General features: G+C 38.2%; 1 protein-coding gene across 2 annotated transcripts in view; it reads right to left on the reverse strand.

The window, feature by feature from the left end:
• Window positions 1–2877: 2877 nt before the first annotated feature.
• The window catches only part of ccdc85ca (coiled-coil domain containing 85C, a), an 85651-nt gene continuing 61054 nt past the window's right edge, over window positions 2878–27474 (reverse strand). Inside the window, exons 4-7 of one of the 2 annotated variants that reach the window (XR_007424196.1) lie at window positions 15175–15270; window positions 13143–13241; window positions 7955–10548; window positions 2878–7865 (exon numbers count right to left, since the gene is read on the reverse strand). Coding sequence is in view for 1 of the 2 variants with exons in the window: in XM_022673269.2 (XP_022528990.2) it covers window positions 10459–10548; window positions 13143–13241; window positions 15175–15270 (285 nt within the window). In the remaining variant the exon portion in view is untranslated. Of the gene's footprint in view, window positions 10549–13142; window positions 13242–15174; window positions 15271–27474 lie in introns of both variants that reach the window. The other variant, XM_022673269.2, reaches the window with a different exon arrangement.

Below are 27474 nucleotides of genomic sequence, written 5' to 3' on the forward strand. Positions count from 1 at the left end.
TATTTTTTACATTGTAAATTTAATATTAAAGCTCTACAGGAACAAGAATTATTATTTAAACAAAAAAGTGTTTAACAAACCAGGATATGTTTTATGCTTTAGATTCTTCTAACTAGCACATTTATCTTTGAGGACAGATCTGCACACTCTTTGTGAGATTTTAATCTCAGTGTCTTCATGAGGGAGAGTAATCTGGAATAGTTTTCTCAGCATCCTGAAGGAAGGAGTTCCTGGAGGTGCTGAACAATAGTTTCTGCTTTTCCTGGAAGCTCCAGTGAAGCTCCAGCTCATCCCAATTAAATCACCTCAAATCACCATCTCAGTTCATCAGGTTTAGATCAGGGGATTAATGTGGAGGAATAACACTTGGAAATACTGTTTACTAAATAATTCTATATGTGTCCTTTAATTTTTTTTGTCTTTAATGTTAATCTAAATATATTATGTAGAAGATAAATAAGAATAAAAACGAAAAACAGTGAATGAAAAGGTGTGTCCAAACGTTTGACTGGAACTGTGTTTAAAATAAGAGTTAAAATATAAAATAAAAACATACTTGTTGTGTAACATTTAGGGTTACAGGTAAAATGTGTATTTTAACCTAAATATTATGGATTTATTATGAAAAAAAAAAAATAGACGGGATTTGGAGTCACACAACAATGCAAAAAATACATTTCTGAAGGATTTTAATAATTATATTTCATGATAAAGTTTATAGTTAGAGAGTAAAGACAGGTAACAAATGCTATTTTTCATTGTTTTAAGCAGTTTTTATTAATGTTTTTATTACATATCTTAATTTTGCAATTAGGTCAATGTACAGGACACTTTGCTTAATAATGTAAAATATAAAATAATTTTAAAGGTATTTTTTGTGCATATTTATACATGCAATTGCCTGGGGACAGAAATGGCACCAGTTCGGTGGAATGGCCCGTTTATAATCACCAATATTTGAGATCAAAGTCTACTTTGTGTTTAATATTATAACTAGTAATCACACAGTGTGGGAAATGTGTACTGCTGTATTTTATAATAATACTTCCACATTTTATCTTTGATTTCTGTAAATGTCTGCTGTTTTTCTGCATGCATCATAATGGTGAGCTGCAGTGTACTAATATGCTTTTATTTGTATATCAGAAGCTGCACTGGCAGGAAGTGTGCAGCAGGTGTCAACCTTGTCCTTTGTTTCAGCACCCTTTCATCAGAGAGGAGAATACAACACGTGAGAATGTGATTCAGGTACGTCAGACACTAGAGGGCGCTCTCGAGTAAGTCCAAAGCAAATGGGGTTATATAAAATTGAGCAGAATCATAGTTTGTAAATATTTGAACTTTTTTTTTTTTTTACTCAACACAGATCACATTTAAAAGCTTTTAGGCTACATTCACATTACCAGGCTAAAGTGACTCAGATCTGATTTTTTTTTTCATCGCTGTGTGAACATGCCAAATCCGATTTTTTTTTTTTTTTTTAATTAGATTTGAGACATTTTCATAGTCATTGGTCCTTACTCGGATACGTATTCGATCCATGGTATTTCACAGAACTGTTTATACACATCAGACATAAAAAAATTATTCATATTATTCTTATTTATTTTATAATACCAATAATACATTACACACAGACTGCCAAAAGCCACCTGCTGCATCCCAGATCATTAACAAACCAGCTTAATCCATCCATCTTCATTACTTGACAGCTCTGAGCAGAGGAAAATATATAAATTACCATTATACAACTATGCACCCAATATAAACCAGTGCATGTGCAGTGCCAGCAAGTAGCACATATCAATTATTTTATCATTAGTTTAACCCCTTTACAGACCTTGGAACGTATACAGGCTACAAGTGTAGATGATACAAACACTTTTTTCTGCTGTAAAATACGATATTTACATTAAGAACAAATTGGGGGGTTGAAATCTCCTAAAGGACACTTAAAGGAGAAGCTGGCTGTTTTCTCTCTAATTCACTTAATAATTCCAGATCAGTAACAGATCAGGAACAGGAATCAACCCAAATTTTGCATGATAATAGATGTAAAACTAGACAAACATAATGAAACAAAAGGTTTAGAGGACATGACGTTTAGGAAAATACTGGTTTTAAAATGAAGTTTAAGAAAGTGCCAATTTTATGATTTTATTCATTATATTTTTAACCCTAGAATTCTAATGCCAGGTGATTTTCACCCACACAATTTTTTTCATGTGATTTTCATTGTTGTATGGGACTTTGTGTAGCTTTCATTGTGATGATCATTGATGTCATTAATGTTATGGTTGTTATTTTATGGGTGTAATTTACCTTATTTTAGTGATGGAGAGTAAGATATTTTAAGGGTGTAATTTACCTGATGTTAATGTTTAGTGTGTTTAAATTAGTGGCTCACAAAAATGTCCCAGGAATGGGACGAACAAAGACCAAGTTCCCAGCAGCATTTTTTTTATTTTGTTAAGACATTACTTGTTAAGGATTACCTGATTTTCCAATAATAATTTTTTCTGCTTTTTATAGGACCATCCATGGTACCTTTTTTATTTTGTGTGATGTTATATGTTGTAAACTTTAAAGAAGGGTTCCTAAACTTGTCATACAGTGTATACCCATTATTAGTGATTGTGTTACTAATTTTAGGGTTAAAGTTGCAGATTTACTTTTTTATTGTTATTTCTTTACATAATGACTATTCAATTGCAATTAGAATTTGTAGTAACATTTATTATCAAACGTGAAACCTTTTTATATACTGCTTGAATAGAAATCCTCAAGATTTAGGCATGTAATATCAGGCAGAAAATTGGCAAAAATGTTGGCCTGTTAAGGGGTTAACAAAATGAGAAAGACAGACACACACAGCAGTACAAAGAGTGTTGATTTTTATTTGAAATCATCTACAGGAGGTCCATTAAATTTCATTTTGACAGTTTCATCTTCTAAAATACTGGTCATTCCTCACCTACATACATACAGTTTATGAAAAACAAAAAAAATAATAATATATAAACGCATGCTAGTTACAGATATTCTACAGGAAGGTGTATTTACACAGCATCTCCTAGAAATACAGCGGCTTGCTCATGTCTCACACATATAGACACACTACAACACTGAGTTTAATTACAGACGCCACAGTGACTCCTCATTCACAAAAGAAGCAGTGCATTTGAAATAAACGTTAGGAAAATATCAGTTAGTGATTTTCTTTTGTGCTTTTTTTTCTTCTTCAGATTAACAAATATAAAAAGTCAGTAGTTTAGACTACATGTTTACAAAGGACACTTTTTTTCTTGTGAAAAATAGTTTTAAGAGCGAATGAGTGCGCTCGTACCCGCACACTTATTCACATGATCTCGTACGATCACCATGCGTTCACCTTAAAACCCTTCAGGTCCAATCACAGAGTATACCGTATTAACAACAGTACGCACTTTAGCTAACCTCAGTCCAACCGGTATCCTTATTTTCACAGAAATATCAAATATAAACAATTTTCATCTTTCTGTTTTCAAATGATTGCTGCTCATTTTGTTTATACACATATCAGACATTAAAAAAAAAATCATATTATTCATATTTTATAATACCGATGTAATTTACACACAGACTGCTAAAAGCCACCTGCTGCATCCCAGGTCATTAACAAACCAACTAAATCCATCCAATAAGAATGTGAGTGACTTCCCAGCGGGCACCATTCTGACGTCAATTTGACATCAGAAAGTCATTGGACTCCAACGTCAGACAGAAGGTGAATTTTGGTTAAAAAGTACAAAAAAATAAATAAAAATCTGGTTCGAATCCTAAAGCTGTAAAGATAATCATATTATTAAAATTAAACCTAATATTGCACAGATTTTGAATTCTGATTGAATGAAAGCGAGGTTGACATCTAAACTCAACATTGTACAAATGTTAAATTCTCGTTAAAATAAAAGTTGGGTTTAGTCAAAACCCAAATTTGTACAGACGTTACATTTTAGTAAAAAGTAAAAACAGGTTTAGACCAAAAAAATGTTAAATGAATATCTATTTAACATCAAAATGTAACATTGTACAGATGTTAAATTCTTTTAGAAAATGAAAATTGGGTTGATGAAAAATGCAAATGATGTTGAATTTTAGCTAAAAGTTGTAATAGGACTGACAGCAAAACAGAACATTGTACAAACGTTGAACTTGGGTTGAAATTGAAGGTTGAATTGACGTCAAAACCCAATTAAATGTTAGACTTAACAATGTTGTGTGAATGTTAACAACATAATGTTTAGCAGACGTTGTAAAAAAGGAAATGTTCTTATTTTACATCAATATTAGATCGGTATGTGACGTTTGGAAGACGTTGGATTTTATATTGTACTTGACAACACAACTAAAAACCAAGTATCAACATCAACTTTTGACCTTATTCTACGTCTCATTGAACATTAGTATAAGACATTGGTACTAGACATTGTCCTGACATTGAATTTCGTGCACCTGAGGTTATAACCAGAATATTCAACCAGAAACTTCAACATCTATAGACGTTGGTGGACAGCTGGGTTTAGATCAGCACAGATAACGTGCCTTTAGAAACAAACGTGTCAAAAAAGTCTAGTCAGAGGTTTCAAAAGACACCAAAACACTTTTCTGATTTGACGTAATAAAATACAAAATTATGGCTTATCAGATCAGTAAAATTTTAATAAGAACTGTATACATGCTCACTTGGCTAAAACCTCCTCTGAGACAGTGGTCATTATTAATATATACATTTTTAATGTGAGCTGCTACTGATGGCGTTAGCCCTAGCTTGTTGATGTGCCTAGCAAATCAATCAGAGCATGGGCAAATATTATGTTATTTAAGCCTGAAGAGACTCATTTGACAGTGAAAGCATGTGACCACGTATTTAAACTGTTCACAAGTGATTGGCATGAATGCAGCAAATATCTTTTTGGCAGTTCTAAGTCTTGCATGGTGTCACTGTCGTAACAAAACCTTGGAAATGTTACCTTTTTTTTATGGGGAACACGCTTCTTAAATGCTTAAGTGCATTTAATCCATGTTTTTCAGTCTGTTTTGGATTTAGACCCTTTTTTATTTTGGTCCAATTGCTAGGAATTGCTTAAAGTAGATTGACGTTAAGATTTCTTTGTTTAAATTGAAAGCAGTAGTTTTAAAAAAATAAATATTAATGTGCATCTGCTACCATTCCTGCAAACCCAAATACAGCTCTGGAAAAAAGTAAGAAACCACTTAAAAATGATGAGTTTTTATTTTTATTTTACCAAATAGAAAACCTCCACCAGGAGTGGCATAAAATTATCCAAAAGCAGTGTGTAAGACTGGTGGAGGAGAACATGATGCCAAGATGCATGAAAACTGTGTTTAAAAAACAGGATTATTCCACCAAATATTGATTTCTGAACTATTAAAACTTTATGAATATGAACTTGTTTTCTTTCTATTATTTGAGGTCGAAAATCTCTGCATTTATTTCAGCCATTTATCATTTTCTGCAAATAAATGCTCTAAATGACAATATTTGTATTTGGAATTTGGGAGAAATGTTGTCCGTGATTTATAGAATAAAACAACAATGTTCATTTTACTCAAAAATAAACCTATAAATAGCAAAATCAGAGAAACTGAAGCGGTCTTTTAATTGTTTCCAGAGCTTTGTTTTTTCGTTTTTTTTAGCCATGTCACGTGACTTTCCAACAGCTTTTGCTGGTTATCTGAGCAACAACACTCAACAGTGCTTCTTATGGTGCTGATAAGAGATACTGCAAACGTGGAGATATCAGAACCTTAAATTGAGTATTTTTTTCTGCTCTTTATCACTCATGTATCGTTAAATCGAAGAAAGAATAAGCAGAATGAGACTGAAAGGAGCTGGCAAGATAAACAGGAAACTGCACCACAACACACGTTTTTAAAAGAACTCTTCTACAAGCTTGGTGCAGTTACACATTCTTCCCAAAGAGGGCTCTAAATCCCCAAACTCCCAAATCTTACAGACTGCTTCTTTAAAAAATATGTTTACAAACTCCGATGACCAAGGTTTTTAATACGACAGCGACGGTATGCACCTAAGGGATCATACGTAGTACACATTCATAGTACAGAGTTCAGTAAAGATACCTTACTTCCTGCACAGTTCCTCATCTAAAGACCTTACATACATACACAAGACTGTGTATAGAGCTTCTTCATATGTCATGTACACACAGTATCTTTGCAATCGCACAAGAAAAAAACTGTATCTCTGAAATGGCAAATTTTCAGGAGAAGGTAAAAACCTTCCTAACTTTCAATGGAGGTCAATGCAAAACCATTTAATTTCAAGACATTTTGGACCTATTCTACTGGTCCATTCATCATGAAATTTGGTGGAAATATAAAGATTAACTGGCACATTAAGTGAAAATGTTCAAAATAGAGATACATTTTTTTTGACAGGACTGCAATGATACACAATAAGACTTCTGCCTAATGGTCTTTCAATCTAGGCCTAAGCAGCAGAGTTAAATCTTCAAACTAAACTCTGGCAAGATGATGAACTAAGCTCTATATGCCTCCAGATAATGTTGGCAACACTTGGCAATATCTCAGATATGAGTCACACATGGAATTGGGTCAGAAGTCTGGTTCTGAAGTCTCTTTAGGACCAAACCCAAACTGAAGTGGTTCTACTTGCGTCTCTATTACAGATCCCTTACAGAGAGTGGAGTGTTTACACAGTGCCTTTACTTAATCTACCATTCTTTTATCATGTTCAGTCCACAAATGCATACTTTTATCTGCTAATGTTGCTAGATTAGACAAGTTCATGGAAAAGTTCTGTTTAACCCAGTGGAAAATTCACACCACTGTTTGTGTAGAGCTGTCTAATAAAACAACATTATAAGCTACCCACCTGGGGCCACAATTTCTTGCTTATCCAGATATTTTTCTACTGCTTAGATCTTTAACGTGAATGGACATGTTGATACATTTACTCCAGGGTTAATGGAAATACACATGTAGACTTAAAAAATAATATAATATACTATATATAGTATAATATAAAATAATATACTCAGTATTACAGTAGTAAAACATGCCATGTCCATAGTTGTGTTTTAAGAGAATGTATAAGATGATGTTCTATTGCTGAGATCATTAGTAAACTGTTTTCTGAATGTTACAGTTAACAGCTTAAAACGCGCAAAAGACATGAACTAATTCTCTTAATGAATCATGGGTGTATTTAATTTTGGGCGTAAGCTGAAATAAACCAATTCGTGTGCCAGTTGTCAATCTCTTTAAGAGCCAGGTGAGCTCTGACTTTGGCGCGTTTGGATCTTAACAGCATGGCGCTTTGTTTTTGAGTAGAGCAGAGGATAATGACCTGTGCGTTCACACTGTGAAGCTACATCAGCAGCTCATTTAAGGGAACAGCAATGTTATTTTATTCTTTATTCTGTTTATTGTTGATGTAAAAGCTGGATATGCAATAGGATTGGGCGGCTGACTGTTTTCAGGGTTTTAATCAGTCAGTGGCGCACCTGTATTTCCCACCTGAACACACCTCACTTCTAGACCACCACACCCCTAAACACTGCTGTTTTTTTATCTGTGAAAATAGACTTAAACTGTTGGTTTAAGGTATTAAAGAGCATCATGATGGCCCTTTTTGGGCTTTTTTTATTTTTAATCTATTTTTAAATGTTCTGGTAACATTGCTGAAATTTAACTTGTATCAATATTTTGGGAATGTAAGCCATTATTATGTTACATATTTCAGAACATATTTTCAGAACACATTTAGAACGTTCCTGGAACATTATTTCTGTGAAATTACAGGCTAACCTTGATAGAACCTTTTTGAAACGTTGCTAAAAGTTCTTATGGGATTACACTATTGTAGCGATTAAAATTAAGGTATTAAGTTATTTGCTAATAATCGAACCGTTCTGTAAATTTTGTTCAACAGCTTGTCCAACAGTAGCTGTAAAGGTAAGCATTTGTGGACCGATATAAACCATAATATAACAGTACTATTATAGTCTCTTATTAAAGAGAGCTTTTTAAATGTACGTGATGATCACCTTATCCAGGTTTAGATAAGACAGACCATAAGAGCTCATACAGCATTTCGTTTCTTCAGCATTTAACTTGTCCTCTGTATTTTCGTGGCCACATAGACACATAGAAGACCTTCTATTAGTTATTATGATTGTCAGATTAGTATAAAACAAAATTCCTTGGAACAGCTTTCAGTATTATAACATTTAGGCTTCTTCTCTAAAAGTCCTGAGGATGCCCTCAAGATTTCACAAGAGATGACAAAAGACATATTTATAAAGATTAAGTGGATAAACATACAGAACTGTGTTTGAGATCAGATCCAGCACATTGCTCTGAATGGAGTTATACAGGACGATTCACTAACTGTAGCTGTGTGTGCTGTCTGATGAAGTGATTCATGCTCCATAAAACTATTAATGTGCTCATCATCGCTTATTACAGAGACAGAGGGCTGCTGTTTTTGATCTTTTTTCTTATTGTTTCACAGATGATGCTTGTATTTTTCTAATTTTTGTCTCAGAACAGTCTGTCTTCTGAAGCCGCCGGCGTTCAGATTAAGAAGAAATGGCTACATTTGCTCAGGAGTGTCAGCACAGGACCACAGAACGAAGAGTGTTATGTGCTCAGACTGAAGACTGGAGGCTGCAGGCGTCCACTGGGGAAGAGATACGCACTAGCTGCCTGTCCTGAGACCCTGCAAGGTACTGTATATACTGCATACATATAGCTTAATAAAACATGAGCTTGTGATATACAGTTACTTATTTGATCAGATAGCTTTTATCGGTCCTGTAAATTGACCTCTCCAGGCTCCGCCCATAAATAATACACTGCAAAAATGTAGATCTTAGCAAGTGAAATCCTTTAAAATCTAGATTAAATATCTGACATTTTTCATTTCTACATTTTCAGAATTTTTTTAAAGAATATTCAACTGCAATTTAATCTACTGAAAGTGTCTTATTCCACTTATTTCATTTGTAGCTATTTTAACCCTTGTTTTAACCATTTCAGTCCTGAGTTATGTTCCATTGATGAAAAAATATATATAAAATGCTGTTTTCTACCTGTAATGCACAAAAAAAAATAATAATAATGCCATAATATGGAATCCAGTTAAATTCAATTAACTCAAATATTTTACATTTTGTTTCTTTTTCATTTTCATTGTCCATTGTATTGGAAGCCTGTGTTTAACATTTTTATGTTATATTTGATATTGACCTTTTTATGTCACAAACCATTTGTACACAGTAAAATGATTAAAGTGTCTAAATTGTATACATTTAGTAAAAAAATGAGATCTTGTTACTTTGCCTCGCTGACTTTAGAGTGCTGCCACGCTCGAATGCCTGAGCTGCTGTTTTATTTATTGCCATTTATATGCCATTTATTTATTTTATAATATTATTTTTTTTCTTTAGTGAAGTGGGCGGGGCTAAGCTACTGTTTTACTGGCGTTTTGACTTGTTCGTTGGCTCTATTCTGATAGACAACAGTTGGTCTCAATTTGTGTAACGTTCAACAAACTTTCCTGAATTAGGAAACATTTTCTGCCAATACGAAAAAAAACACTTTTAGTAGATTAAATCACAAAGTTAAAAATATGTTAAGTCCTTTAACATTGCTTTAATAATCTTAAAAAAGAGAAATATTAGACATTTACAATGAATTTATAAAGCTTTCACTTGCCAAGATATCATTTTTAGTGTCGGGCAAAAACAAGCCTTAAAGAACACTGGTCTACAAAGCATTAAAATGTAAATAAAGTGAATAAAATATTTATCAAAGGGTTTTTTTGAATATTACTAATTTAAAATATTCCAATAAATTCAATGCATTTATATTTTAATTTAGAATTTTAACCCATTTTTTCAGGCTTCTAACAATACTCAAATTTTGATTAAGATACCAAGACTCACATATTCTTGATACCAAACAACATTTTCGCAACTAGAATTAAACTAAAATATTTATAAAATACTGCAGCACTGGCTTAGTACTAAAGATTGAATATTTTTTCAGTGTTCCAGTGCTGCTGCCTAGCTGTGCAGCACTGTAGTGTGCATTAGGATGAATTACGCTGAATTAGGAGCACATTATTTTATTTATATGTAGACTGGTCTTGTTTTATCAGCGTTCTGTACAGCTTGTCAGTAAACTCAGTGTTTTAGTGTTGTGGTCAGAGCATGGAGAGGTCAGCTGAAGGGCGAGTGCGGGATCCGGACCGGCGGGATGAAGCCGTGTGGTTCTGTGAGCTCAGTTCTGCAGGACAGTGTGATGCCCGTGTGAATGTTGCGTAACGCTGAGGAGCCGAGCCCCTCAGGCCGGAGACTGATTGGTCGGTCGGTCGGTCAGCGTGAAGCTCTGGTCGTCGGCTGGAAGCTACAGAGGACCTTTGAACTGATTCCCAGAGAGCTGTTGCCGGACGGATGGCTTGGAGCCTGCAGCATCGCCCAGCTTACGCCACACCACCTGAGCACAGAGAGAGAGAGAGGAGGGGTCACAGCCTGTCACAATCTGAGATAAAACCAGTGAGACCAAATCACAAATTATTACTATTATTATATATAATTATTACTTTGTTTACTAATACTGTAATTAATTGTATACATTTTTACATTGTACATATTTTGCATTTTTAAACATTCATTATATGTATTTTTAATGGCCAGACCCGTATGCGTTTTGACCTGCTAACTCTGGTACATTTCGATGTTCTAAGGTAAGCATATTATTTGTTCTTCAGTGTTGCCATTTGTCCAGTTAGCAGTAAGGCTAATCCAGAAAGGTGGAAGCCGTCCGCTACCTTCATCCACACTTCGTTTTCCTCCAAATTGTCACACACAGTCACAGTGCTGAAGACTCTCTGGCACTTTGTCTCTCTCTCTCTCTCTCTCTTGCTCTGTCTCACTTTCTTGTGCTCTCTCTCTCTCTCTCTCTCTCTGTTTTGCTCTGTCTCTCACTCTCACTCTCTTACCCACTCACACCATCTCACTTTCTCCTACGCTGTCTCTCTCTGTCTTTCTTGCTGTGTCTCTCTTCTGCTATGTCTCTTACCTGCTCTGCCTCTCTCATCGACTTGCACACTCTCTTTTTGGTCTCTCTCTCTGTCTCTCTTGCTTGCTCTGTCTCACTCACTCTTTCTCTCTCACGCACTTGCTCTCTCACTTTCTCTTTTATGCACTTGCTCGGTTTCTCTCGGTCTCTCTTCCTCGCTCCATCACTCACTCTTTCTCTCTCTCTCTCACTTGCTTGCTCTCACTTTCTCTCTCACGCATTTGCTCTGTCACTCTTGCTCTCTCGCGCTGTCTCTCTCACACACTTGCTCTCTTTCTCGCAGTCACTTTCTCTGTATTTCTCACTCTCTCTGTCTGTCTTACTCTCTCGAAGAGACCAAAAAAAGAGAGGGAGACACGAGAAAGAAAGAGCAAGGTATAGGAGTAAAACAGGAGAGATAGCGAGAGCGGGTGAGATAAAGCAAGGGAAGACAGAGTAATGGATTGAAGAGAGAGAGTGGGTGTTATACAATACTTCCCATAGAGAGGTTATAGAGTAAATTGGGGGTTGGGGGCTCTGATAGGGGGGGGGGGGGGGGGGGCTGGTGCTGATGGCAGTGTAATTTGTGTGTATGGCTCGGTGTAGGTATAGAGAATAAAGGCTGCATTGTGGCGGCGTGTCATCTCTGCGATTGTGTTTCTGACAGGCGGGAACTCTCCGAGCACAGAGTCAGCCGTGCGGGAACGGTGTCCGGGTCCGGCTCCCAGACTGCACTCACCGAGCTCCCCGGCCCCAGCTCTGCTCCGGCTCTCTGCGGATCAGCGCCGGAGCCCATAGAGCCGCATTGTTCTCGGTACTGAAGTTATTTTAATTGCTGTGACGCTGAGCGGTAAACACGGCTGAGCTGATTTACCCATGCCTCTAATTAAAGCTGCGTGGAGAGAGTGGGGGTCTGTTCGGGGGGGGGGGTCACAAACACTGTCCCCCATCAAGGCCCAGAAATCATGCATATTTGAGAAGCAAACAAACACAGAGAGGGAGGGTACAACCCCCACAGTCCCTTCATAAGAGTGTTATGCCAAAGTTTGGGCTCCACTGGTAAAATTGTGTTTACTGATTCTCATGGTTTTGACCTAGTCTGGTATGTACACTAGTCTTTTGGACTGCTCTATTGTTATTAAACTTAAAATATTTTAAGTCCTACACACTATTCAGACAGGATTATTGTCTTAGGGGGATGTCTGTTAGAAAAAGAAAGAAAATTCAGACTTCTACTCAGTGATAAAACTCTTGCGTCCGGACTGCAATTGAAAAAAACAGGAGGACCAGTGAGTTTTTTTGGCTTTCTCAGTCTCTTGACTTTCCATAGCTTCTCCTTTTCCACACCACAAATAGCTATTTTATTACACGCAAGGAAAAGAAACTCAGACGTGGATCTGGACGGGACTAAAATTACCGGAGGACCACGAAAAGATTTCAGCTAAAACAGTAGGTAATGTGCTTAAATAATAAGCTTCAATGAGCTTCAAAAGTGCTTTACTCACCCAAATATAACAGACACGCATATGATATATGTCACAGTATACATAATCTCGATATGGAGACAGTCGTCCTGCATCAGTAAAGTGTTTATTTCCTTTATTCATGACCAGAATTGTTTGTTTTTACGTTCCTTTAACGGCAATAACTAAAGTAAAGCAGGGGAACAACTCAGCAAACCAATGTGCGTTCTCCTGCCTCATTACAGGGGTGCTAAAGCACAAAATTGGCTAGGCTATCAATAGCAAAATTGTAACACTAGAGCATCAATAAGCAGCAGGTTTTAAATATAACTAACTGATGGTAATCACAGCAGCCCTGTAACAGATCATGAGTGTAAAATCACGGTACGTAATCTTCGTAACATAATCTCCTTCTTGTTTTCTTGTAGCTGGTTTTAATATTGTGACTAAAGATTGCCTAATCATTACACTAACAACATTGATCCTAAATTTCTGTATTAATATTTCAATAAATTGAATAACTATGATTTTTTTAAGTAAATAGAAGGTAATGTACAGTAAACTTACGTTACACATCTCCCTGACGATAGCTTTCTCCTTCTCACTCAGATCCTCCTCATAGTCCTCAGGAATCTGTCTGTCCAGGTTCTCGTGGACCTCCAGCACCTACAAAATAATGATGAGAAAAAAAACAACATAACATCAGTGGGTCTGTTTGTTCTCATCAGGCGGAAAGAGGTTCTCACAAGGTTACATTTCTCCACAATCCCTCCTTTATTCCTTCAGCTCGATTCCATCAAACGCAGGACATTACATAATCACTCCTTCAAAACTGAACATCCAGTTCACCAACTCTCTGAAGACTCCGGAAAGACGCTAACGCTATCTGATCATAACCTGAACTGACTTCAGAACATCCATGCTGCAATTTTTATACTCCCTGTTCTCTTTACGGATAAGAATGATACATTAATAGGTGACGGGTAGAAAGGGGGGAGAACATTCTAGACCTTTGTGAATGAGGAGTCTTTTGTAAATGTCTACATCTGAATGAATAGGAAAAAAAAATATGAAACACAATGGGCAAAGTTCTAGAACTTTTCTTGAAGAACAATCTACAACCGTTCAAATAAAGGAAGACATTCTAGAAAATATTTAAAGTGGTATACTGTTTAGAATAAGTGAACTAGGAGAGGATTATACAATATTGTGAAAAGGAAAGGTCTTGAGTTCATTTAAAATAAGGAGAAAACATTTTATAACATGGGGCTGTGCAATATATCAAGTTTATAAGCAATATTACTATATTCTATACAATAGATAAGATGAGGCAATATCCACCATGTAGCGTTTGTTAGAAATGCGGCTTTCAGGAATCAGGAGTCAGAATCAGGAATCAGGAGACAGCTTGAGAGATGAGTTGAGTTTATTCTCGTGCAGACAGAAAATCTACACGGGCACAGCTTAGTTGGTCGTTGCTCCCTCTGTGTCCGCCTGACTAGTCCATGTGACTTGTCTGTCTGTTACTGTCTGTGTGAGACTCTCTGACCGAGACTCAGCTAGACTGAGCTACTAAGACATTTCAGTAGGACTTTACATACATGAGAAACTGCTTTGAACACAGGGGGAGAAAGGGTAAGGGTTTATGGAGGAGTATGTGGGGGGTGTCATCATTGGGGGAGTCTCTATCAACTTATGTTAAACAAAGGAGAGATGTGAGAGATAAGGGTGAGGGGCAAAAGGTTAGGAGTGTATAGGGAAAAAGGGGGGTTAAGGAGTGAGACAGTTTAGAACCTAAGAAAACTTAATAAAAGTACAATTTGTTGTTGACAGAATCTCTCACGTTCCAACGCCTTTCTCTTCTCCCAGTTTATCAAAATCAATACATAGCCATCTGATCTTTCTATCTCTATAATAATAATAATCTCATGTTCATTTACAGCTGAATGTTAATAAAAGTGCCTTCATAAAATTTGGAACATGTAGTTTTGTCTCAGCAGTGTCTTTGTTATTACCTTATGGTGGTAATAAGCCCCCCCCCCCCCCATCACAAGTGATGCCACAACACAAGGAGGATGAAGACTAGCACATGCCTCTTCCGATACATGTGAAGTCAGACTCCACCTCAGTTGCGATATTGCGATACATTAGCTCACAGATGCCTTGTGTTGATCAACATCACCCTACAAGTGATGAGGGGAAAGAGCACCATCTACTGTACCCACCCAGAGAGAGCAAGGCCAATTATGCTCTCTCGGAGCTCTGGCAGCTGATGGCAAGCTGCATAACCGGGATTCGAACCCGGGATTTAAATTTCCTGATCATAGTGCCGGTGTTTAGCTGTCTTGACCACTCAGCACAATCATATATTGCTTTTAAGCTAAAAATAGGGTTCCTGAACAGTTTATAGCACAGATTTTAAAACTATATATTGAGAACCAAAACGGGGTGTTGTTGTAATTATGAAGCAAAACAAAAGTAATGAATGGGAGATACCATTCTGAAACAATGTGAATAGGAGACAGCTTTTAAAATATGGTAAACAAAACACATGTCCATCCCTTATTACGGGATAATGGGGTAACAAGGTATACTGTACCTTCATGGCGTGAACCACAGCCTCAGGTTTCTGAGCTGATGGCAGGTAGCTTGAGATGGGGGACGTTAATTCTCCGCTGGGGAGGCGGGTGGTACCCTGTAGATATAAAGAAGAAAAAAACAGTTAAATCATCTTTAATTATTCGATACACCAATCAACCATCGTTTTTTTTACTTTGAAATATCCCTTATTTTTAAACATTTAGAACAGAGATTGAAAAAGAAAATTCTAAAAAATATTTAATGAAAAAAATCCAGATAACAGAATACCAAGGCTATATACAATGCTCGAAAATATAATTTGATCAGTAGAGGAAAAACAGAAAATTAGATGAATAAAGAAGAGTAAAAATATAAAAATGTAGGGACAAAGTGGTCCAGCGGTCTAAAGCTCTACCACTATGATTAGAAGATCGCTGTTTCAAATCCCAGTCATGCAGCTTGCCCTCAGCTGCCGGAGAGCTGAGAGAACAAAATTCGCCTTGCTCTCTCTGGGTGGGTAGATTGCACTCTTTCCCCTCATCACTACTAGGGTGATGTCGATCAGCACAAGGCTGCGTCTGTGAGCTGATGTATCAAAACCGAGTCGCTGCACTTTTCTCCAAGCATTAGTGTGGTGATGCTACTCCGAAATCAGCTGCTACATCAGTAGCAGTTAGAAAAGAATCAGTGGCTGACTTCACATGTATCGGAGGAGGCATGTGCTAGATTTCACCTTCCTTGTGATCACAGCTGAGTAGCAGCTGAATGGGTGGGAAAATTGGCCTATAGCTAAATTGGGAGTAAATTCTGCCATTTCTCATTTTTTAAATAAAAGCTCTAAATGACAATATTTTTATTTGGTATTTGAGATTTTTTTGTCTGTAATAGAATAAAACAACAATGTTAATTTTACATAAACCTATAAATAGCAAAATCAGAGAAACTAATTCAGAAACTGAAGTGGTCTGTTTATTTTTCCAGATTGTTTGTTTGGGTTTTGTGCCATATCAGCAACATGTTGGCTATTTTATGGCATTAACAGTGTTCATAACTTGAGCATCAGAGACTTCAAATGAAGGACTTCCAGAAAATTAAGTATTTTAGCTGGTGGAATTTTTCCAAACAGTTCTTTCACATTTGTAACCCTATAACATTTATTTCTAGTGGTTAAAAGTGCAGGGCAGTCTACTAAGATGTGTTTAATAGTTTGAGGAGCATCACAAAACTGGCAGGCTGGAGTCTGTTCACCAACCAGGAGGTGGCGGTGGGTAAGAGCAGTATGTCCAATTCGGCACCTAGTCATGATTGTCTGATCTTGTCTATTAAGGAAGTCCATATTGCATTTAATATTATTTTTTCCAGAGCTGTATATGAAGATGTAAGCCAACCTAAAATAAAGCTAAATAACAAATACGATAGAATAAAAAAAAAGGTTGGAAATAAAAATATATAAATCCAACAAAGATGTAGCCATACTAAAATGACTGGAAATAACAAATCGAAACAAATACAATTAAATTAAATAGAAAATAGAAAATTCAGTAAATGTATTAAAACAGAGTAAAACACATGCAGGCAGCTTAAAGATCCATATAAAATACGCTTTTAAAGGTTTATAAGTTTTGATTAAGTTTGATGTGAGGTGATGCTTTGGTGTAGTTATAATCTGTAGGGAACAGGCTGTGCTGTTTTTATGAGTTAACTCAGGCACAGCTCGGGTTAAATCATCTCATTAGGACTGGTCTCTCTGCAGTGCCTCCTCTCGGGTAGGAGCGCAGAGCATCACAAAGAGCTCTTTGAGAGGGCCGGCCCGCTGCAGCCCTGTTTAGATACAGCCTTTTGAGGTGCAGTCTAGCGTTAAATCCACAACAATCGAGGCCGCATTCCAGCGGTGGGGCCGGGAGCGCGGTGCCGAGCGGGAGGAGCAGCCGGCTGCACTCGCCCTGCGCTGCTCACTTACAGCTACCAGCAGCTCTCACCACCAGACCACGGGCTGGACCTGAGGGCGTTACTGCTACAGCTGCTGCTGCTGCTGCTGACTTACAGAGGCGTTACAGAGCTCTGATACTGATCAGGGCATTTATCCTAAATAGGGCTGGGAATCACAGGGCATCTAATGACACGATATCATGCCACACTGCTCACGATACTGTAATTCTGCGATATTTGATATACAGCTCTGGTAAAAATTGAATAAGTTTCTCTGATTTTGCTATTTATAGCTATATGTTTAAGTAAAATGAACATTGTTGTTTTATTTTTTAAACTACAGACAACATTTATCAAAATTTGCAGAAAATGAAAAACGACTGAAATTACAAAAAAGATGCAGAGCTTTCAGACCTCAAATACGGCAAAGAAAACAAGTTCATATTCATAAAGTTTTAAGAGTTCAGAAATCAATATTTGGTGGAATAACCCTGGTTTTTAATCACAGTTTTCATGCATCTTGGCATCATGTTCTCCTCCTCCACCAGTCTTACACGCTGCTTTTGCATAACTTTATGCCTTTATTCCTGGTGCAAAAATTCAAGCAGTTCAGTTTGGTTTGATGGCTTGTGATCATCCATCTTCCTCTTGATTATATTCCAGAGGTTTTCAATTTGGTAAAATAAAAGAAACTCATCATTTTTAAGTGGTCTCTTATTTTTTTCCAGAGCTTTCTATCACAAGACAATTCTCATTGATACTTCACAGCATCTGTGTTACTAAAGAGGATAAAATACTTCAAAATAAGCAAATACCAGGAATTGTGGATTCATTAGTGTCAGTTTTACAGAATTCAGAAGTCTTAGGAAGTTTACAGTTAAAATAAAAATATTGATATTTGATGTCACATATCGATACAATAAGATATTAAGGTATTGATGTGTTAAGCTCCAGATACTGATCTGCTAAAATCATTTTGTATAATGGTATAGCCATGGGTTTACTCCCCATAAAATCTACAGTATATGGGCAAATACCTGGATGCACATTTCAAGCAAGTTTGCATATTATCACCATAGTGATTATTACGATATCCCACTTAAATCTCCAGGAAACTAACTTCAAATCGATGAAGCCATCAAACCTGTGTTGCTGTGCCCATATCTGGAGCCGTGCCACTGAGAACATCTGTGTGATCGGCTCAGCGGGGGCCCCTAATTACACAGCATTAGGCTTCTATGAGCTGCTGGCCAACAGAAATCCTCTGAGGGCAGCATTCCCCCGTGATCCCGTGGGCGACCTGCGGCCCAGCTAACAGCAGGACATTACCATACCATCACCATCATCACATCACCACTGCAGCAGGGGATTACCATCATTCTGCCTGGACTGGATCCCAATCGTTCATTTGAGGAGCATCTGAAAGCTTCCATTTACTTTGGACGGCCTCCCAGCCATGCTCGACTTTAGAGGCGTGAAGCCCCTGATGATGCGCTAAGCGTCCCAAAGCTGCTCCAGCGCTGGCTAGCGAGATGCTAACCCACACAGCTGAGAACACAGGCTTACGGCTGAGCGCGGGCAAATCTTCACAAAAACAAACAGGCTGAGGACGACTGGCCAGTTCTTAGAGTGCCAGACTAACTGAGAAGGGCTTGACCTCAGGCCATCCTCGGTCTTCCACAGGCTTATAGAGCAATAAAGAAAGCCCTCAGAGGCTATTATGGGCTGTTAAGGAAGACAAAAGGGCTTGTACACAGTAAATCCATTAGGACTGAGCAGGCAATAAATAAGACTTCGCTGCTATCAGCCAAATAAGGCCTGTCTCGGGAGGATATGGAGGGAAATGGGAGCTGGAGAGACTAAAAACACAAACTGTAGACGTGGGTTCAGGCTAAAGCTTGAATAATCTGTTAAATAGTCTGTTAGACAATAATATCCCCAGATATTGTATTGCAGCAGATTTCTAGAGCAAATGTACAGTATTTCTATCTATTCAGTCTTAAAATAGAAGCTTCAAAATCATGTTCTGAATAGCATGCTTCACTAGCTATTAAATGAGAAGTAGTCACAGAAAGTCATACTCCAGTCTGGATCGATGCTACTGCACTATGTAACTTTGGGGGTGCTGAACTGTGCAACACTGCATAACACAAGTAATATTAGTGCAAAAACCCTTTAAATGTTATACACCACCTCTGTCTACATGCTTCCTTCACTACAGATCCTGCTTCTGGATCTCCCAGCTTGTCAACAAATGCATGTGTACAGCTGTCCAAGAGAAGATGCTTAAAGTGGCGTTTGTATTTACTGCAGTGGAGTAAAATGTCTTTTTTTTTCTGGTACCTAATTAATACTCGTGTTGCTAAATATATTTAAAGCTCGACTGCAATGCTTCAAAATATAGTTTAACGCTCTTCAAAGACATTAAAAACAGTTACTCCAGCAAAAGTAGAATAAACTAATTTTAGAATAAACAATAAATGAGCAGGTGTCCCAATATGTTTGTCCATCTAGTGTATCTTAAGTAAAAACATTTAGAAATTCTCACAAAAACGTGATTTTTGATAACTGATCTTAAATAAAGAAAGACACCACTGTAAACTGACAATAATATTTATTATAAAGCCACAGCTGACAAAGAACTAAAGCTACTGGAGTAACAGTAGCTGGAGGAATGAGCCTAACTAAATCTGCCTGAACTATTTTTTCTTTGTTCTTTACTGAAAAGTTACTTTATTTCAGTAATTCAGTTGAAAATGTGAAACTCATATATTATATAGATGTATTAAACACAGAGTGATCTATTTTAAATGTTTATTTATTTTTATTGTTGATGATTATGGCTTACGGCCAGTGAAAACCCAAAAATCAGTGTCTCAGAAAATTTGAATATTATATAAGATCAACTGGTACTTTTGGCAGTGTGGGCAGTGTGCCAAATCCTGCTGGAAAATGAAATCCACATCTCCAAAAGCCATAATCATCAACAATAAAATAAATAAATGCTTAAAATAGATCACTCTGTGTGTAATACCTCTATATAATATATGAGTTTCATATTTTCAACAGAATTACTGAAATAAAGTAACTTTTCAATGATACTCTACTCTACTCCATCCATCCATCCATCCATCTATCTCGTATCGTAGATAATTTTCTTGTGATATATAGAGTTTCTCAGAGGCACAGTACTGTGATGTAATCATTATCATAGTCAGCGTATTGTATTGTGAGATGCTCTATGCCTATTGGGAGAAAAACAAAAGCCTGAAACCAAATTTGAACACAATTTTGATATCGGTCTGGCCCTTCCTAGAACAAGCACGGACATGTTCATTAAATCAACAAGGGATTAAAAATATATACACACTATACAATCTCTCACTAAGCTCCAATCATACACCTGTCATCTATTTAATCTATGATGTCATGAGTCACTGAAACAAAGCAGGTTTATGTCATCATCATCCTCATATCCAACAGCAGATTAGATGATGATATCCGAAGAACACAAAGGAACGTGTAAGCTGAGAGTTAGAGAGGTAGAGGTAAATCTGCTCAGACAGGTACATTTCCTCCAGCCGTGTCATTTCTGAATCAGCTTTATTAGGTCAGATTTAATCCTCAGATAATCCACAGCCTGTTCATATGAAAACACTGCAGTGCATTTCAGCAGAGCTAAGGACCCTGCTGAGTGACCTAACATGAGTCAGCTTATGTTGTAATATTTAGAACGAGGGAGTTAAACTGATCGGGGCATTTTTTTTATATCTAAATGCCAGGACCAGGATTGGAACGACCATTGATATTAGTTATATTGTATTGCAACGTATAGTAGAGTTAGTTTTGGTTTCACACTGCATGTTTGTGACCAACAAACTTTCCTACATCCTGCCATCCTCAATTACATGGATTGTATCTTCCTATACTTTACACCAGGGGTGTCCAAACTACGGCCTGTGGGCCATTTGTGGCCCGTTTCCTTTTTTGGAGCGGCCCGCGAGGTATTTTAGAAATAGAATGAAATTTGGCCCGCTGTTAAGCAGGTTTTCATAATGTGAGATTCAAAGGTTGAACGCTAGGTGTCAGAAACGTGCCAAAGAGTCTAAAAGCAGAGAGGCTGCGCAGTTTTAGCGCAGAAAAACAGGCCAAAGAGTCTAAAAGCAGAGAGGCTGCGCAGTTTTAGCGCAGAAAAACGGGCCAAAGAGTCTAAAAGCAGAGAGGCTGCACAGTTTTAGCGCAGAAAAACAGGCCAAAGAGTCTAAAAGCAGAGAGGCTACGCAGTTTTAGCGCAGAAAAACGGGCCACAGAGTCTGAAAGTTCCCGTAATTAAGGAGTTTAATATTAAGAGACATCATGAAATGAAACATCAATTAGATGTTTACACAACATTGTCAAAGATAGATAAAGATAGTCAGTCAAGTAAAATGGTGTGTAAATGAAAGTAATCAGGAAAATGTATTATTTAAAGTGGTATATTTTATTATTTGTTTTATTACAGAGTCTGTGGCCCGTGACTTCAAATATATTTCTCCTTCTGGCCCCCAACAAAAAAAGTTTGGATACCCCTGCTTTACACTGATTGGTTTATAGAGTCTCATAAATTCTGCTATCCTTTTATTCATAAATACGAGTTAATCTACAGTTACAGTAGATGCAGGAATCACCAGCAACATAATCTGTAATCCGATGGCACCACACCAGTTCTTTTTCTTCTTTTGTTGTTTACTGGGTGACGGTAGCCTGTGTCAGCTTCTTGTAATAAATCTGGTGTGTATGTAAGTTTGTGTGTGTGTAAAATGTATGTATGACTGTGCCCAGATATGGATTGGCACTCTGTCCTGGGTAAAATGCAAATGCTGTAGTGCCGGTTGAGAGTACGCTGTGCGCTATTGGCTGCCGCTTCTCACCAGTGTGTGGATGTGTGTGGATGTGTAATGTGCTTGTGTGTAAAACGTGTAAATTGTAAAGCGTCCTTGGGTTTCTAGACAAGCGCTATGTAAGTTGAACTTCATTCATTCATAATTAGTCGGAACCTTAAAAAAAAAAAAAGTGTTTACACGCTGCAGATAACAGCCATAGTTCAACTGATCCAGGCCAAAGGACCAAAATTTGTCCAAACTAAAATATGTTGTCTTGGTCTGGATCAGTTGAACTATGACTGAGTTATCTGCAGTGTAAAAACTCTTTTTTTTCCCAGATAAGTCATACTTTAAAACCAATAACAAGAAGCTGCACAGGCTACTGTCACTCAGTAAACAACAGTCGTCATCTCACGCCTCAACTACTGCAATGCAATTCCAATGTCACCCAAGTACACATTGAGCTCCACTGGCTACCGGTTGCTGCTCGTATTCAATTTAAAGCCCTTACAATTGCCTACAAGGTGATGACAGAGCAGCTCCCTTCTACCTGCACTCACTCCTTCCTGAAGGTCTATGTTAGCTCATGGATGCTGTGCTCCTCCATTGAACATCCGCTAGCTTTGGAGAAGGGACATAATATTGTGTTTAATGATACCAGTGTGCTGGAATGGCTATCCCTGCTAGGTCTAATGATATATTAATTATATTCATTCATTCACTTTTCGTGGGAGTCCTTCTGACCATGTCACACAACATAACGTAATTACGTCACAAGTACAGCCTCTAAAAGAGGATCCGGCTCAGTTTTACTGAACGCGAGCGGCTGGTGGAGCAATGGAGACTTCAGAAAAGGAAACTCAGAGCTCAGTAGCTCATTCACCCAGAGTAAGACTAAGTGTGTAGTTGAAGTAAAGTTTCTGACTGAGCGTGCTCTTTCTCTCTCTCTCTGACTGAACATAACCTGGAATCAGATTAATCCGCTCTGAAAGGAAACCGCATTACACCTGCCTCCTTTAGGGCCTGTCAAAAATGCTTTTTCTTGAACTTTCACGTCCTCTATTGCTAAATGTACATTATTATTTATAAGTAATGTTGCAGTGCTTCAATAACCCTTAAATAATGATGTCAAATCAGTTGCAGTGGATGTAGACAAACTTTCAGACGTTCAGGGCTGAACTTCAGTAGAAGAAAGCTCAGCATGAGGTCAGTGTTGGTGTTTCTTCACTGTTCTGATCCCACAGGTCCTCAGGTAACCCCTAACTAATGTCCCGCCCCACCGGCGGCCCTGATTACAGTTTCAGCAGCACGTTCCTGCATTATTTACACCAGCATCATCCCACTGTGTTTGAAGTGGAGGTTCAAAGTCATGCTAATGAAGCATCGAGCCCAGAGACAGGGTCTCTATCTCACGTCTCTCTCGCACGCTCTTGCGCTCTCTCTTGCTTTTGCTCTCTTGCTCTTTCTCACGCTCAATTTCTTTCCCCCTCTCTCACTTTCTCGCTTTTTCTCCCTCATCTATGCTCTCTCATTCTCATTCTCACTTTCTCGCATCTCTCCTCTTTCGCTTGCTCTCTCACTCTTATTCTCTCTGTCATTCTTTCAGTCTTGTGCTCTTACTCTCTCACTCATCTCATGTTCTTTCTCTCTACTTCTCCCTCTCTTTTTTGCTTACTCTCGCTTTTTCTCTGATCTACTGCTCTCGCAATCTCTCACATCTCTCCTTTCACTTGCTCTCTCTGTTTTTCTGTCTCTCATCTATTGATCTGCTTCTCTTTCATCGTTTGTCTTGCTTGCTATCATTCTTTCACTCTTGTGCTCTCTCACTCATCTCTTGTTCTCTATCTCTACTTCTCTTACTCTCTTTTTCTCTTATTCTCGCCAATTTTCTCTCTTATCTATTGCTCTCTCTCTTTCTCAATCTCACTTTCTCGCATCTCTCCTCTTTCGCTTGCTCTCTGACTGTTTTTTCCCTCTCGTCTTTCTGTTTCTCTCTCATCTTTTGTCTCGCTCTCTGTCATTCTTTCACTCTTGTGCTCTTTCTCTCATTTATTTTTTATTCTCTCATCTATTGCTCTCTCCCTCTTTCTCAGTCTCTCACTTTCCCACATCACTCATCTTTTGTCTCGCTCTCTGTCATTCTTTCACTCTTGTGCTCTTTCTCTCACTCATCTCTTTCTACTTCTCTCACTCTCTTTTTCTCTCTACTTCTCTCATTATCTTTCTCTTACTCTTGCTTTCTCTCTCCTCTTTTGCTTCCTCTCACTGTTTCTCTCTCATCTTTTGTCTCGCTCTGTCATTCTTTCAGTCTTGTACTTTTTCTTTCTCTCTCACTCTTTCTTGCTCCCTCGTTATCTCTCTCTCTCATTCTCTCACTCTCTTTCTCTCCCTCTGCACAGAGAGGAGTATTAAAATAAGCCCTGTCGTCTCTGTGGATGGGACCCGCGGCGTACTCTAATTGATTTCTCCTTCCTGTGGAAGCGTCCCGTGGTACTGAAAGTGGGCCGAGCGCGAGGTTTAGCCCGTCACGGCCCGAGAGCGCTGTGATTAGCTGGAGCGGGGGCTCGTCATCCTCAGGGCTGCTCACGACCTTTTCTGAGGAGAGGAGGCAGAGGAGAAAGATCACTACCTCGGGGACTGAAACAGCAAAACAGCGAGAGGAAGACAGGATGAGACAGGGATGGAGTGGGTGGTGAAGAAGAGAGGAAGAGGAGCGCGTTTCTAAATATAGAGGAGTTCATTTGAAGCCGTTCTGCATGCGCCTTTTAGCGTCAAAAACGGGCAAATGCTGACATTATGCATATTGCATATTATCGTCGTCACGCAAAGAATTTTCTTAAAGAGGCACTAAACCAGATTTTTTTCATTTATAGCAAAAAAAATGTGTTCCTCTGAATTAATTGAACATACTAGTCCTGCTAAAAAAAAAATGAACATTTCCTAACCTTTAAAAAAATGCTTTTATTGTGGTCATTTTTGTCTCTGCAATGCCTTTTCAACGCAGTTTCAACTGTGCTACAGGCGAGAATGATGTGTCCAAGTACTTTGGTACGCAGACACATCACAGTATGCAAATCAATGATCAATCAATAATTCCTCAGACTGGTGACATCCAACCATCTGTGCATCACCGCTATCAGAGGCACACTGCTCAGCCCAATCACAGCTCTCCCTCTTGCCCTGCTCTAAACCCATACATCATCCGTACATCACCCAGGGCCCCTCTCAAACTACTCATCAGCGTTAGAAACTCTCTAGTAAAAACACTGTTTACATCCTATAGCACTTCTTTGTAGCTCCGGGTGCCGCCATCACTGTACTGATAATGACAGACATATACATACATAGACTCCGCATATCCTGCCTCCTGGCGTGGCAACCAGCACGGGATGTAAATAGTGTTTTTTAAATAAGCTTCTTTTGCACTTTTTAAGTTATTAATGCCTCAATTTAAATGTCAATGCTCTCCGGAATCCAACAAGGAGGTGTGGAGCTACTTTGAGGTGCTGGATAATGGGGGGAAAAAGCAATTTATTGGGGCAAAGTATGCGCCGATACGGCCGTTGTACAGAGTGCTAAACTGTCATCAATCTATAACAATGCACACATCTCTAGTAGTTACCAGCTGGAGTGTTGCACAGTTATTAATGACACTTAATATAAAGTGGGACCCCCTGCTCTCATCCTCCCACTTATTAAAGCCTCCAGCAGTGAGATCAGAGGAAGGGGAGGGGCTGTTCTGCTGGCTCAGCTAAGCATGAGAAGCTAAATAAACACAGAGTAAAGCACAGCCTCATACAGAGCACAGACATGCAGCCTGTTCCCCTGCCCTGTGTTATTGCTGAGGTCTGAGAGATGTTTACACAGCGCTTCAGGTTATTGTCTCTCACGTCCACAGCACCAAGCAGGAATGTGGCGGGTTTGGACCGTCAGAACCGCTGAGTCTGGAGAACTGGAACTCGTGCTAGAATAAAAAAGCATGACTTCAAAAGCTCTGGGTGCGAGGCGTTTAGCGCAGTCCGCCTCTGAGCTACGGCGAGGCGAGAAATGAGAGAACCTGCTGCTGTGAATACAAAAGCACTCGCGTCAACTCCCAAAAAAACACCATGAAGCGCAGACGTTTTCAAGCTCTGGCTTCATCTGAGAAATGCTTTCCTTCAGGTCATTTCCAGGTTAGCAGATATCCTTTAAGCACTATAGAGAGACAGTGTGTCTCCTGCTGGGATCACAGAGCTACAATACCCCCTACAAGGAGGCAGGAAACCAGGTTAAAACCGTCCCAAAAATCAAACAGTGTCCTGAACCATCACTGCAGTGTTCCTTCACACTATATGGAAAGTAAACTGTCTGGCCAAAAAGAAAAGTAAATGATGTGGGGGTTGATGCTGCAGTTGGTCTTCAGGTCTAGGTTCAGCAACAGTATGTGCTGAAAGAATGAGGTCAGCTGACTACCTGAATATACTGAATATAGACCAGGTTATTCCTGGATCAATAGATTTATTTTTTCTTCCCTGATGAACATGAGCATATTCCAAGATAAGACAATGTCAGGATTCATGGGGCTGGAATTGTGAAAGAGTTCAGGGTTCAGGGAGCATGAGATCATCATTTATCATTTTCACACATGGATTGAGAGAGTCCAGACCTTAACCTCATTGAGAATCTTTGGGATGTGCTGGATGGAGAAGAGCTGCTTTGTGCAGTGGTCAGACTCTACCATCATCAATGCTGCTGCAAGATCTTGGTGAAAAATTAATCCAGCAACACTGAATTAAAATAAATCTTGTGTCAATGCAGAAGCTTATCTAAACAATACCACAGTGAATGCGTGCAGCAATCAAAGCTAAAGGCGGTCAAACAAAATATTAGTGTGTGATCTTTTTTTTTTGGCCAGACAGTGTATTACCCACTATTTATGATTTTTATGTTTGGAGGAGCTTGGATTTATGAAGATATAATAATAAAAAAATATATATAAGCATAAATTTGGTCTAACTGCACAATGTTATCCTGAATCAACAAATTAAAAACTGTTCTTTATAAGTAGGTAAAATCTAAATGTGTATTTATATAGCCAAATATACCTATCAATGAACATGTACAGTATTGTGCAAATGTTTTAGGCATCTGTGGGAATTTTAGTGATGAATAAGTGTCTTATCTAAGTAGTAAGTGTTTATTGGATCAGTAAAACACTAACATTACAATAAATACAAACATCCATTTTACAAAAAGCAGTTACAGCTTTACAGCCCTGTTTTTCTTAAAACATCTCCTAATCTCTCCTCCTGATCTGAGTTTAATAGAGTTATTTCTAGTTCTCATCATATTAATCAACACCTGATTTGATAAATTGGTAAATGTGGTAAATCAGGTGAGCTGCTGACGGAACTGAACATAATATACACATGCTGGCTAAAAGGGAATCATCCGGGAGAAATCTGGAATCACTTTGTTCTTCAGCTCGGCTCACAGGATATAACATACTTAGATAAAAATAAGAAAAATTCCTTGTTACATTTTACTGT

The sequence above is a fragment of the Astyanax mexicanus genome, chromosome 14 (assembly GCF_023375975.1).
Source record: "Astyanax mexicanus isolate ESR-SI-001 chromosome 14, AstMex3_surface, whole genome shotgun sequence".
Lineage (NCBI taxonomy): Eukaryota > Metazoa > Chordata > Actinopteri > Characiformes > Acestrorhamphidae > Astyanax > Astyanax mexicanus.